The 13,708-nt window shown below is 46.8% G+C and overlaps 1 protein-coding gene across 1 annotated transcript in view; it reads right to left on the bottom strand.

Moving 5' to 3' along the window:
• The window catches only part of COL6A5 (collagen type VI alpha 5 chain), a 127,829-nt gene that overhangs the window by 71,302 nt on the left and 42,819 nt on the right, over positions 1–13,708 (bottom strand). The window contains exons 20-26 of the mRNA XM_075547895.1: positions 11,347–11,382; positions 10,275–10,337; positions 8,478–8,540; positions 6,808–6,870; positions 4,644–4,706; positions 1,536–1,586; positions 1,374–1,409 (exon numbers count right to left, since the gene is read on the bottom strand). Of these exons, the coding sequence (XP_075404010.1) occupies positions 1,374–1,409; positions 1,536–1,586; positions 4,644–4,706; positions 6,808–6,870; positions 8,478–8,540; positions 10,275–10,337; positions 11,347–11,382 (375 nt within the window). The remainder of the gene's footprint in view (positions 1–1,373; positions 1,410–1,535; positions 1,587–4,643; positions 4,707–6,807; positions 6,871–8,477; positions 8,541–10,274; positions 10,338–11,346; positions 11,383–13,708) is intronic.

Here is a 13,708-nt window from a genome sequence, read left to right as displayed (position 1 = left end):
CTTGTCTTTCAACTCACTGATGTATTCTTTATGCAGCCCAAAGCATCGATTATGAAGAGACTCTTCTTTGAATCCCCTCATGAGGGGGTGAGGATCTTCCATGACTCTTAATCTTCCCGCGTTCTCTTTCTTTATCACTTCTTATCGCACCAAACAGGACTGAACCATAGAGAGTCCCAATTCTATTGATCAACCATTTGTGCCCAACAAGGGTCTATTGGGCTGGTCACTATGCTCAGAATTAGACAGGTGAGTTAGGATGGAGATGGAGGATTCATTTCTGGATATGTTTTGGAGGCACTCACAGTAGAGCGGAGAATCAGTTAAATACTTGGAGGTAGGTGATAAGTAAGCTGTAGATAGAGGGTGTGGAGAAAGGACAGTGGATGTACTAAGTAGAGGGGCAGAGAAAAGAGGAAAGCCGCATGAGGTGGATTGACACAGGGGTTGCAAGAATGGGCTCAAGCCTAAGAACAAGTATGAGGGAGGTTCAGGACTGGCCAGTTTTCCACTTTGCTGTCATGATGAGTTGGAATGGATTCAACGGCACCTAACAAGCACAACCACAAGCGGCCTGGGAGACCAGAGGAAGGGCACATTGTCTGATCTGAGGGATGCAGTGTGTGTTTCCAGGGAGAGATGATGGCTGAGCTGAGACCTGATGAGAGAGCAGGAGTCAGTGAGAGAAGGTGGGCAGCAGGAAGGGAGTGATCCAAGTAGAGAAAAATTTACAACCCTAGGCCAGAGGTGTTAAAGGGAAACTCAAAATACCAAGGAGAAAACATGAAGGCTGTGGCTAGCCTGTGAGCAATGGCCATGTGGCGGGAAGTGTTCTGGGCCAAGTAAACGTGTGCCCTAGAGTCTGAGACCTTCATGTGGATGAGGCTTGATACCCCCGTCAGCCGTTACAGCTTCAGAAACCCGCAGGGGGCGGCTGTGAGTCAGCAAGGACTCCATGGCAGGGAGTTTGTTTGGGGCTTTGCTTTGTGGCTCCTTACTTGGGATTGAGAACGGTATTTCCGTTTCTTGTCTCTTTTACTCGTCTGACCTCACTGAGTTCATAGGTGTTGTTGCACCTTCTCCTACTGCCAAGATGAAACAGCAGAGACCAGATGTACCCTCTGACCCGAACAGCTCAACCAGGCGTAAAACTTAACCCACTAGCCTTCACGGTAAGGTGCATCAGGCAACGAAGGGCAAGGCACCCTCATAGGATTTCAAGATGGTTAGGAACTGAATAGAATCCTTTCCTCGTGTGACCCATGGGAAGTATCTGCTCTCTTTTTAAGCAATCTTTCCATTGTACCTAATGACTTGTTCAGTCCTTAGAAGAGAAACATTACAGTCAGTTCAAAAAGGCATGTGCACAGTACCTTCTGGCCCATATCTCCAGGGAATCCTCGTGAACCCTAGAGTTTGCAGCAGAAAAGATCAACAAATCAGCATATCACAGACATGGTATGTTCCTAACTCTTTAAATTATTGAGGGCTGACTCATCAATTAAAAAATAAGATTCCCCCCCCCCAATACTCACTTTTACGCCTTTCCGTCCCATCCAACCATAGCCTGGAAGGCCATAATCTCCCTGTGAACACACCAGTTGACATTTAAGTTCACTGTTCTCCAAACAGAAAATGAATTGTAATCTGTACTGGGGAGATTATGGTGTCAGGAGAAAACCGCCTTCACGTTGGAAAGGCCTTAATTAGCGCACTTGAACCCTGGGGAAACGGAAGTTGCTGACTTTTCCTTTATTGTTTTTTAAAATTTATGATTAATTTGGAGTCCATACATATAGCGTATCATTCGATAGTTCAAGCTCGTCAAGCAGAATTGTACAATTGTTGCCACACTCAGTTTCCAAACACTCTTTTCCTTTCTGGGTTCCTTGTCTTTGTCTCCCTTTCGCCCCCACCTTTGCCCCCCACTTCTCAAACCTTTATTTACTTGCTGTCCCTACAGGTTCATCAATACGGGATTTCACACCCCAAAACACAGGAAAACATGTGATATAACTTCAAGAGGGTGACTTCCAGTGACATAATACCTGTAAGATACACACTAATACGAACAAACTAAAACAAAGCAGAAAGAAAATGCTGACAACCAGATCAGGCCCAGCCTGCGTCAGAGGAGGGATCAAGTGACCAGGTTTTAACTGTTCAGGTCAGATCCATGCCTTTGATCTCGGTACGTATCTCTCCAACACACTCTGTTTAGTAACCACTATCCTTTCATCCTTCAATTGTGGATAGAGGGAGTTAGCTAAAGGCTTACTTCCCTTCCTATGCAGTCCCATAAACTCTCATCCATAGACTTCCGAAAACCGGATTCTTACAATTTAGGCTCTGCTGCTAATCCCTCGTTCGACGTTGGATTATAAGATCTACATTCCCGCTCCGTATGGTACAGAGAGACAGTCCACCAGGACGCTGGAAACTGTGCAGTTACTTACCTGGCGAATGACAAGCCGATCCTAAAGACACAGGTGAGGGATATGCCAAATAAAAACCATAGATTGCCAAAGATCTATGGGAAAATGTTCATCCTCACAAGTCATCACATTAATGAAATTTGAATCCATAAAAATATATCAATTTTTGAGTGAGTGAAATTAGAAATGATAAGATTTAAAAAAAAGAACAAGGACAAAGCCCACTGTTGGTAGGGATGCCCCGGGTGAGCCCTCTTTGGGTAACATGTGAGTCTTTCGGTTTTGATGTGAATTCCCCCAACTCTCCAGTGTGTGGTGGCACCACAGAGTCTTGCAAGAGGGCAGATTACCATAGGGGTTAAGATATGTATTTAAATGTACATATATCATTTGATGAAGCTATGCTATTTCTGGAAATTTCTAAGTAGACATTTGTTATGTGTTTGCCCCCAATTTAGTTAGGTGCAAGAACATTGTTTATGACAGTTGGGGGTAAAAAAAAGGAAAGAGTAAGACACAGGTCAACTAAAGTACATAAATCCAGTAGAACATTTTTAAGCTATTAAATTAACACTGAGAAAAAATGCATAACATGGAACTTTGTACACAGTGTACTGCTGTGAGGGATAAACAGAATGTCTTGCAAATATTTCTGATATCTCTAAGACTTTATGATGAAGATCTCACAATGGTGGGATCTTGGGTATCTTTTTTATAATTCCCATTTTTCATTTGTGTGTGTGTGCTAAGTATGCTTACAACAATAACTATACATAATGTCTATAATAGAAATATCATTTTTTAAAGGAATTTAAAAAGTGCCCTTAGATGGGAAGCTCCAAGCACTGAGCCAGTGGTTCATAGAAGCCTCTAGAACAGTGTCAGGCTTGTTTTTCTTACCCCACTCTGCAGTGTTTATGGAGCCTTGAAAGATAGAGGGGGGAAATGAGTGGTTTGTTATCCACGGACGTGCATCTATGAGACCACACTGATGTGGAAAGATTGAAACGTGTGGGAAACTGAGAAGCGGGATCATCATGTAAGCAGCCTAATCTCTACAGGCGTAAACACGGGCTTGGAGGACTGGCTCTACTGAGAGAAGTCTTCCATGGTCCCGAGACAGAGAATAAAACCCAACAGGCTTCCTCCAGATAGAAAGAGTTCTCTCCCAAACTGCCCTCCTTTAAGATGTGAATGTCAAGCTGTCTTTAACTGGCCGCTTAGCTCCTCCCGACTGATGCCTGTCTTTAAAAGCAGTCACACTCCATTTATCTTCATCATGCTAGGAGTCAGCTTTGTCCCTTCGTCTCTTTGGTCCCTTAGTTGCCTGGTACTTGGAGTGAAGTATTCCCCATGTACCTGTGCTTTCAGAGGAAGCCAGATGCATATACCGTATATGTTCGAGTATAAGCTGACCTGAATATCAGCCAAGGCACCTAATTTTACCACAAAAACTGCATTAAAATGTGCTGGAAAACTCGGATTATACACAAGTATATACGGTACTTCTCCAGGAAGCAGGTTCTTCACATATAGCCTCTATAAAAGGATAAGGTGCCTCCTACAAACGCCTGGTTTCTCGCAAACACTGTTCAGAGGATGCTTCTTCCCCAAAGCATTGGCTGCTGCACCGTTTACTCTTCTTAAGGAGCGATGGACACCACTTGACTCCTTCGCTCCCTCACTTGCCAGACCCTTCCTTTGAGGTGCATCCTCCTAAAAGAACTCAGGATGTCGCAGATTCACACTTAGCCCCATCTGTTGAGTATGCGCCCAATGGAGGCTTGCCTGTCAGGCCAATCTATAAACTCACTGTGAAATAAACTAGCTTTCTTCCTCTTGATTCCAACCTCAAGGATTCCAACATCCGGTTCCCTATCTTTTCCATCTTATTTATTTTTCCTTCATCGCACACCCAGCTCCTAAGGACCCATTTGCTTGTGGGGCTGGATCCCACAGAAATGCGCTGTGTTAACTCATCCCTTCTCCTCTCGGCATGAAACCCACCCTCCCCCCCCCCCCCACATCATTCTCTCTTCTTCCACAGTCTGGCTATAGAGCAGGCTCTGTAGGATAGAGAAATGCCCCCCACAACCTCTCAGATATAGAAAGACATTCACTCCCTCGGGTGTTGAGTCTAGTAGAATCAATTCCCCTCGATCTGAGCACTTTGAGCTAGGGACAGGTAAGTGCCTGCAAACAGCATACCTGCCTTCCTCTTTGTCCGGGTGGTCCAAGTGGCCCTGGGCCACCAAGCAGTCCAGGTTCTCCCTAATAGGTGAGACAAGAATTGCTTCAGATCAGCATAATCATGGTTGGCTTCCCACCAAGAGCTGTTCTGGCCACTAGAGGAGGAATCTCAATGTAGTCAGTAGGGGCATTGTTAGTGCTCAGTAAGAAAGGGGGGTTTGGTTGAGAAATAATGTAGTGCTGTGAGCTACGCATCAGGCTGGGAACCACAGTGACAGCAGTTCAAACCTATGGACTGCTCTTGGAAGCAAGATGAGACTGTCTGTTCCGGTAAAGATTTACAGCTTCAGAAACGTGAAGGAGCCATTCAACTCTATCCTGTAGGGTTGCTGTAAGTCGGATTCCACTTGACGGCAGTGGGTTTATTTTGTCTGGTTTGGGGTTCAGTTTCAAAAGCAACAGGTACTATCTCTAGCATACACAGGGTGGACTCCAGAATCTATTTCCTGTTGCTCTGCATGGACTGAAGAGGAAGGGACAGTGGGAAATGAACTGTCGGGGAAGCGGATTCATTTGCAGATGTATTTGCCCATTTGTAATATCTGTAAGAGCCCCCGATTCAGTGATTTAAAATGATAGGCTGTCCTGGAGCATGAACAGCACTAACCATGACAGATGTAGTCCCACCCTCACCCAGTGTAGTCTGCAGAGACAGTGAGAGGAGTAATTATAATATTGTGAGATGAAGCCAGGGGTGCTGTGGGAGCAAAGAGATGAAGAACCTCAATTGGATGGACTGGGCCAAGGCTGCGTGTGAAGGCAAGGGCAGGGAGGCTGAGGCTTCAAGGGTGAGGACTGTCAGCCAGGCAAAGACAACGGAGGGGTGTGGCTGAGCCAGGTAGACATAAGCCAGGGCAGGTGCATATATGCCAGGAACTGAGAGATCAGCACACACGGGCTCTGGGCTGCAAGGTATGGAGCACAGGAGAGAGATGAGCTGTGAAACTATAGAATGAAATAGGTCAAAGCAAAGACCCCTGTGAGCTACGTTAACGCTGGAGATTTTCTTAAGGGTCATGGGATAGGCCAGCCTGACCACCTAATTCATGGCATCAGAGCAAAATGATACCTTGTTCAAATATTATTACAAATGCCCAGAAGGACACAGCAGAGCATTAAATGAGGCACAGAGACCTCCGGAACTCAGGAACTCAGAGACCTCCGGAACTCTAGAGCTTGAAGCCTGGGAGTTTCAGAAATGTTTGTGCAGGGGAGCAAGGTCTTGTTTAGGTCCAGAGTTTGCTCCTTGACCACCTTCATGTGAGGCATCTCCGAGGTGGCGGGGGAAGTTAGACAGAGGATCGCGTGTACACAGAGAAGCTGTGGCCTCCGCGCTCCTCCTTGCCTTCCCCACTCTGAGAGCGCCGTCCACACGCTCCAAATGGAAGAGATTCTCTGAGTTTTTTCCTGATGGGTAAGAGTCACCGTCTCGCTTTGCCTGGAGTGAGGCAGCAGTCTCACAGACAGGAGAAGTTAGAACTTCTGCGCTCACTGAAGGGAGAGGGCGCACAAGCTGGTGGCAGATGGAAGGGGGACAGCAGACAAGCTGGGGGCCTGCGCTCTCTGGTGAGGGGAGCAGGCAGTCCCGGAACTCAGAGGGCGACTGCGGATCCTTCATTCTCAGCATTTTATTTGTTGGGATCATTTGATTCATTGGGTTGTTGTTGTTGAGAAGGTACAGAGCCCAACAGAGATCGATTCGGCTGCCATTCAGCGACCTGGACAACATTCTTCCAGCTGAGCAAGGCTTCTCCCCCTCCTCGTCCTCATTGACATAAAGTCGCTGCTCCCTAAGCTCATGCTGCTCTCCATTACAGCTGGTCCCTTAGGACTCAGCCACCCTCCTGGACAGAGAACAGCTCCTGACACTTCAGCGGCTCTGAATCTTTACAGCAGAAAGCTTCGTCTTTTCCTGTGGGGTAGCTGGTAGTTTTGAACACGTAACCCCTGTGCCACTAGGGTTTGACCCCATAGAGACAGTTCCTAAAAGAGCACCATGCCCAAGGCAGACATGTTATTTTCCTAGTGAAGCTAACCCATTCCTTTTGAGAAGGCTCTAGGAGGCATCGTTGCGTTACGGTGTAACGATTGAAGCAGGACGATGGATGGGAATAACACTTACCTTTTTGCCCACTAGCCCAGGTCTTCCATTGCTCCCTTTGGGTCCCGCGGGTCCCAGAGAACCCTGAAAGGCAACGTGAGACACAGATGGAGGTGCTGCAGCTGTTCTCCGAGGACCCCGTAAGGGTTTCCGTGCTCTTCATGGCAGCTCCTAGAACTCCTTGATACCTCCTACCACGGAGACCGGCCACCCAGGAAGAGAGAGACAGCTGGGCAGAAGCACCTACCCAGGTTCAGCTTCAGTTCAGAGCAGTCCCAAATCCAACCCACTGCGAGTGACTCGATTTTGAGTCATGGTAAACTTGTCTAGGATTTTCCCAGACTGGAAATCTACTGGAGGTGCCAGCCTCAGTTTTCCCGCCAGCAACAACTGGTGGGTTTGAAGCACTGACCTTTTGGTTGGTAACACACAGCGCCATGAGCGCTTCAGTCCTTCAGTCCTGGTTAGAGGACCAAGGATCTTCGTGAGCAAGGAAACCATTCATCCGGATGGTGCCTCAGTGAGACAGAAAACATGCCCTTCACTGAGCACATTTCATTTCTAATCCTGCACTGATTTTGTTAGAACGAGATGCTTGCTGTCTCAGCCACCGCTGGCCACTGGGCCATGTGTACAGTAGGCTTGGCTGCAGAATACATTTCAATGCCCTGATCTACCGCTAAGCCTGGGTATCTTTCCCAAACCTGTGGGGAGGAGAACTGAGCACATGCAGGCAGGCATGCCTTGTCTCTCGATCGGAGGTGAAGGGCAGGATAGGCTTAGAGAGATTCCCATCTGAATCCCTTAGCACCCAGGGCTCTTTGTTCATGATCAGAAATTCAGGAAGCCAATACATTCAGATGGCCCACTGGAGGTGTGAAGTTAGAAGTCCGCTTACTTCGGAGAGCAAGGAATCTTTGCAGAGTCACTTTCAATTAGGTATCACCTATGGAGACTTGAGTGGTACAGCTCATTCCGCCAAAGTCACAAAAGCTAGAACAGAGGAACTAGTTTTTATTCCTCTGAATGCTTTATCTATCTATCTATCTATCTATCTATCTATCTATCTATCTATCTATGTCTATGTATGTATGTATCTATCTATCTCTGTCTATCCATCTCTATCTATCCATCTATCTCTATCTATTTATCTATCTATCTATCTTTGTCTATCCATCTATCTATCTATCTATCTATCTATCTATCTATCTACCTATCTCTGTCTATCCATCTATATCTATCTATCTATCTATCTATCTATCTATCTATCTATCTATCTATCTATCTATCTATCTATCCATCTATCTACCTATCTCTGTCTATCCATCTATATCTATCTATCTATCTATCTATCTATCTATCTATCTATCTATCTATCTATCTATCTATCTATCTATATCTGTCTCTCCATCTATCTTTCTATCTATCTATCAATCATCTATCTCTCTATTTATCTCTCTCTCTCTCTCTAGGTTGATGAAATGGGTTTGTGCTTTAGAGTCAAACCCAGGTGAAGGACAAAGAAGAATGCTCACGTCATGAGCTAGGCACAACATGTGCCCCCAGTGAATCCCAAATGAACTAGATTATAGGTGGATCGTACACAATAAACCATAGAGGAAGAAGCTGCCGAGGGAAGCCGCAAGCCCAGGCTGGGGCCCATTGGCTGCACTGCCTCTTGGCTGGCTCACCTGAGGTCCTTTAAGTCCGGGGCTTCCCTTTTCTCCTTTTCTTCCAGGATTTCCATTTTTCCCCTGTGGTGGTGACAAAGTCACAGAACGTCATGCCAGACATCAGGGGAAAAAAATCCATGTTCTTGTTTTTGAAACACCCCCGTGGAAATGCAATGTTCCAACCCCTCAAATAGCCTCATGCTTAACAGTTAAATGCCTGAAAGCCCACTTTGAACTGTGAGAAGAACCATGTGTCAGAAGAGGAACCGGGAGCAGATGGGCTCAGCGGTGCTGATGTGATAAGGGATTCCCTCTCCGCATGGACTGCTGCCATCTCTAAATGACGTGGAAAAAACCAAGGGGAAGAAGAAAGCTCCTAGACAGAAGATGTGAGACATGGGCACGAGTGAGGTGGCATCCTTGATGAGGCTGGTCACGACATAACCTTGAAAGCAGTGTTGTTTCAAGGGAGGACACCGGGCATTTAGCAACAGACTCCAATGAGAGGAATCAAAGTATTTCTTTCTACCACATGTACCTATAAAGTCATCGAAGGAGAAATTAGATGCCTCCGTATGGTTTCTCACCACCAAAGCACCCGGCAGGAAATTATAGGTTCTGGTTTGGTTGCCCCATGTAAATGGTGGCTAGAGACAATGGATTAGCTTTGACTAACTGCTCATATAACACACAGGTCTTGTTTCGTCAGACTCACCACCCTTAGGGTCAAAGGGGCCCTAGAACATCTGAGGCACCTGTTACCCTCACCTGAAGGCCCAAGAGTGGATACAGACTGGTCTCAGGGCTAATTGATCTAGAAGACTACCAGCTGGTGGCCTGGTTAAGGGACCCCAGAACCATTCAGGAGAATCCCAAATCTCAGTGTACTGCTAACCACTTGGAACTTTCTAGAACAAAAATTGATTTATGGGAAGGCCTCAGAACAGGCATATTGATACAGGGCCCTCCAGAAAAATCCAGGCATACATGGCTTCCGTAAGATCTTGGACACTAAAACCACATGGGTTAGAAGATCATCCTCTGGGTGTGGCCGCAGTGTCTTTCTGGCAGGGGTTAGAGAAGACAGAGAGGCCCTGGGTCCTGCCGCCATGTAACTAATGGTGTGACCATGGTCATATGGTAATGGTTCACATAAAGTCAATCTGTAATGTTCCAGGAATAAGGATGGTCATGCCCTATGTAGTTTGCTTTAGGGGAGTGAATGAACTACCTTTCCTCAGCACGTCTGTGTTCAGAACCTCAGTGAAGGGTAGTTTATAGGTTAATCCTGATATTGATTAATATAACATAGCATGAATGAATACAGCACCAGGTATAATATTTTATTATTACTACTGTATTTTCCCCATATAATATTGTATTGTTACTTCTGTGTTTTGGGGGAAATAATGCATTATTTATTTAATCCATACATGAATATAACCCACACAGTGAATAGAAAACTTATATATTGGCGGGGGGGGGAGGAGCTCTTTGGTTTCCCAAAAAGCAACCCCATAACAACACATGCATTATTTGCCTAAAATTCTGATACTATGCAGCTGAGGACAAGAGCATCTCTTTTATCTGCAAGAAGGTAATCAATAAGCTGAATAGGCGGGAGCGAGTTTAAGCAAAATCAGTCTCAAAGGGAGGCAATGTGAATTCCAAAGATACAGACTACGAGGAAGGAAGGGCACACAAACAGATGAAATATTATTAATCTCCCTTATTGAATATTTTTAAATTGCAGAACTATCTGCCTTCTTCCACTCAGGATAATTCAGCATCCATTATCAATATTTCTCAACACACCTGTGGTCCTTGTAATCCTTCATTTCCTGGTGCACCTTTAAGTCCAGAACTTCCTGGTTGCCCCTGATGAATGAGAAGTTTCAGTGTTGAGATTTTCCATGGAGATTTTCATTACATAATACCTGTTACGGATTAAAATGTATCCCTTCTTCCACCCGCTCTCCCCCTTCAAATCTGTCATGGAGTTCTGACCCCTTTAAACATGGGAGGAATCCTGTCTTGGAATAGGCATGCCTTGCTATGTTAATGAGGCCTTGTCATGGTAGGGTGTGCCCTGAAGCTAATACCGTCTGAGTTGTTAATAAGTAGCAAAGACACACAGACTGGAAAGAACAAATGGGTGGGTGCAGGAGATGCCATGAGAAGATGCTTAGGAACAATGGAATGTCGGGGCTCTGACAATTAGGACAAGGCTGTAGCACCAGAACTTGTCCCTGGTCCCCTGCATCCAAACTTGTAGCCTCCTGAACTGTGGGAAACTCAAGTTCTCTTCTTGATATTTCTGTGAAATAGCAGGTATCTGTGCTATTTCTGTCCCTAGGAAGAGAAGACAGCGCCTACATCATTCTGTCTAGTTCACATGGGTGCCGGCTCACCGCCCATGAACATGCACTCCATCACAGCTGGTTGCCCTGATGAACAGAATTCTTCCAACAAAGCCCTGTCCCTATACACAAGGTGTTATGTTGCCTAACTCACGGTGCTTGGGCTCAAGGTCACTTCTGCTTTCTTAGGATTTTCACTCACTCTTGCTGGTTTGCTTGTGTTGGTTTGGTGTTTCACTTGCTTATTATTTGAACCAAGATATTCCCTCCCTTTGTCATGGGTTCCAGGTGTCAACAAAAACAGTTCAACAGAGAGAGAGAGAGGGGACAGGCTCTATTTCCCAGGATGTATTTGTGACAGAGGCTTTGCCTCAGGTCAGCTTTGCCCTGGTCCTGGGCAGCTGAAATTCTGGGGACTTGTGTTTCCCACCAAGTCTGGGGATCCTGCTCAAAGATGACCAGTTCCATTTGCATGTGAGCAATCTTCTTCCCTCCTGCCAGAGAGGACAGGAGCTAAGGAAACTTACCTCGAGACCTGGGGGCCCCCTTTGGCCTGCTCTCCCCTGGGGGAAAAAAAAAGATGAGATGTTAGTACCTGGAGGTGGGTGTCTGAGTGGGGGTCATTCTTCAGGGACAAACCAGCATCCCCTTGAACTCTGGATGTCATGAATAAAGAGCAATAGACAGAAACGGCTTCCCTGAGGGGCTTACACACTGGGCCCTTCGTTACAGACTAACATTTGGGGGATTGATTGTCAACCAATCTAAAAGTCATTACCGGCCCAGCGCCAGTCTGACAACCTCTGACAATTATCAGGAGGCTGTTGGGAGAACCTGTGTCCACTCCTCCCGCTCCAAGCAAACCTCCCAAACCCACTGCGGTCTCAGTAGATCCCGGTGCAGAATAACCTCAGAGGGCCGAGGAGAAATGCTCCATGGGCTTTCTGAGGCTGTGAATCTGCACAGGAACACACTAATTCGCCTTTCTCCCAGGGAACTGCTTGGTGGATTCAAACCATTGTTTGGCTAGCAACCCAGCACTGGACTCTCTGTACCACCAGGCCCCCTTCTGTCAATCAGAGACTTCCTGAGTGGGCACCAGTCAGGCCACATCCACTTCTCTGTGTTCAGGCCTCCTGGGGGTGAGTGAAACAGTACTTCAAATACAGGACTTCAAATGGGCCACTGGAGTTCGGCTTATTAGTATTCTGCCAGGATCTGAAGAGGTCCCAGTGAGCCCAGCTGACAGTGAAGTGGAAATCTGTCTGCACCTAGCCTGGAGCATTTTCACGTTGTTAGCTCAGCTTCGCCATCTAGTGGCTATCTTTGCCACACCTCTCCTTTCCAGAAAGGCGTGCAGGTAGCTTAGTGGGCTATGCTTGGGCTGTTAACCTCAAAGTCTGCAGGTCGAACCCACCAGCTGCTATGCTTTTCACTCCCAGAGGAAATTTTTCACTCCCAGAAAGATTTACAGACTCAGACTTTTGGGAAGATGGCGATGGAGTGACACATACCAGAGGGACTCCGCAGAATCCAGTCCAGGAGAGTTGCTTAGAGGGAAATTCAACGCTGCTGGATCGCAGGAGGAGCATCATAAAGATAAGTAGGCACAGACCCACGGGGTTTTGAGGGGCTAGGGGCTTTTGGCTTACCTCAGTGGAAGCCGGCTGGGGCTTGACCTTGACCTAGCCACTGTATCTGCCGGAGCTGGGACCATGTGGAGTCCAGCCACTGTATCTACCAGAGCTGGGACCATTTGGAGCCTGTAGTGGGGCTTGGTCTCAACAGAACCACAGTTTGCCCCGCCTGCCTCAGGGCAGGGACAGAACCCTTGCAGCTTCACTGGCAGGGATCGGGGTTCAGCTACATTGTTGCTTCTATTTAAATTTCTGCTCTCTGTTCCCCCACAGCCCTGGAAGGCTGTGCAAGGGCTTTTTCACAGCACAGCCAAAGCTTGCCACTGCCACGTCTGGGCAAGGACTAAACTCAAACCCTCCCAGCTCCACGGGCAGGGATTGGGGTTCAGCTACATTGTTGCTTCTGTTTACATCTCTGCTCTCTCTCCCCCCATGGTCTTTGAGGGCTGCTCAGCAGCTTTCTCTGGCAGCTACAGCTTGCCATGCTGCCTTGGGGCAGAAACTAAACCCTTGCAGCTCCATGAGTGGGGAGTGGGACTCAGCTACATAATTTATTTTGTTTCCTTCTCTTCTCTATATTCCCACAGAGTCTAAATGGGTCTTACTTTTAATTTTTTTTCCTCCTCTTTGTTTCTTTCCTATTCTCTCACACTCCACTGTTGACCTCCAGAACACTCCCTTTGCCCTAGGGCATTTACACCTGTACCACAGCCAGCTAGGTGAGCTCTCCCTGTGTAGCTAGCACGAGTCTAGGGAAAGCCCTGCTTTCCCTCCAGGAGATACTCTGCCCAACTTTTCACCAGGGAATTCCTGCCTGTGTACCTGGAGGCATAAGGCAGGTCAGCCAACACTCAACATTCCAAGCTGTTGCAGGAACTTCTGCCTAACCTCTGCAACACCAAAGCAGGCATCCCATCAGCCTTCTGGGTCACTGCCCTGATAGGGAAGCCACAGGAGGATAAAGTGGTAGGTTTATCCCATAGTAAAATTAGCTGTAGGCAGTTCAAAGAAGCATTCTTACAAGTCTCCCAGAGAGAGCCAGTGCTTTTTGACTCCCTAGAAAAATGGCACCTGGCTCCTCTAAAACAATGCAACGCAAACAGCCATCAGCCCCAACGACCTCAACAAAAAAACAGGAGAAACAAAAGGCAATGGCAGAAGATGTCTGACCATAACAACATACATAGAAGAAGCAGACATTGAGCTACCACTGAAAGAAATTTTCAGAATGCTGCTTGGAGTCACACAGGAT

The sequence above is a fragment of the Tenrec ecaudatus genome, chromosome 4 (assembly GCF_050624435.1).
Source record: "Tenrec ecaudatus isolate mTenEca1 chromosome 4, mTenEca1.hap1, whole genome shotgun sequence".
In the NCBI taxonomy this organism is placed as follows: domain Eukaryota; kingdom Metazoa; phylum Chordata; class Mammalia; order Afrosoricida; family Tenrecidae; genus Tenrec; species Tenrec ecaudatus.
Note: the sequence above shows the minus strand (reverse complement) of the source record. Positions and strands in the feature narration are given on the sequence as shown.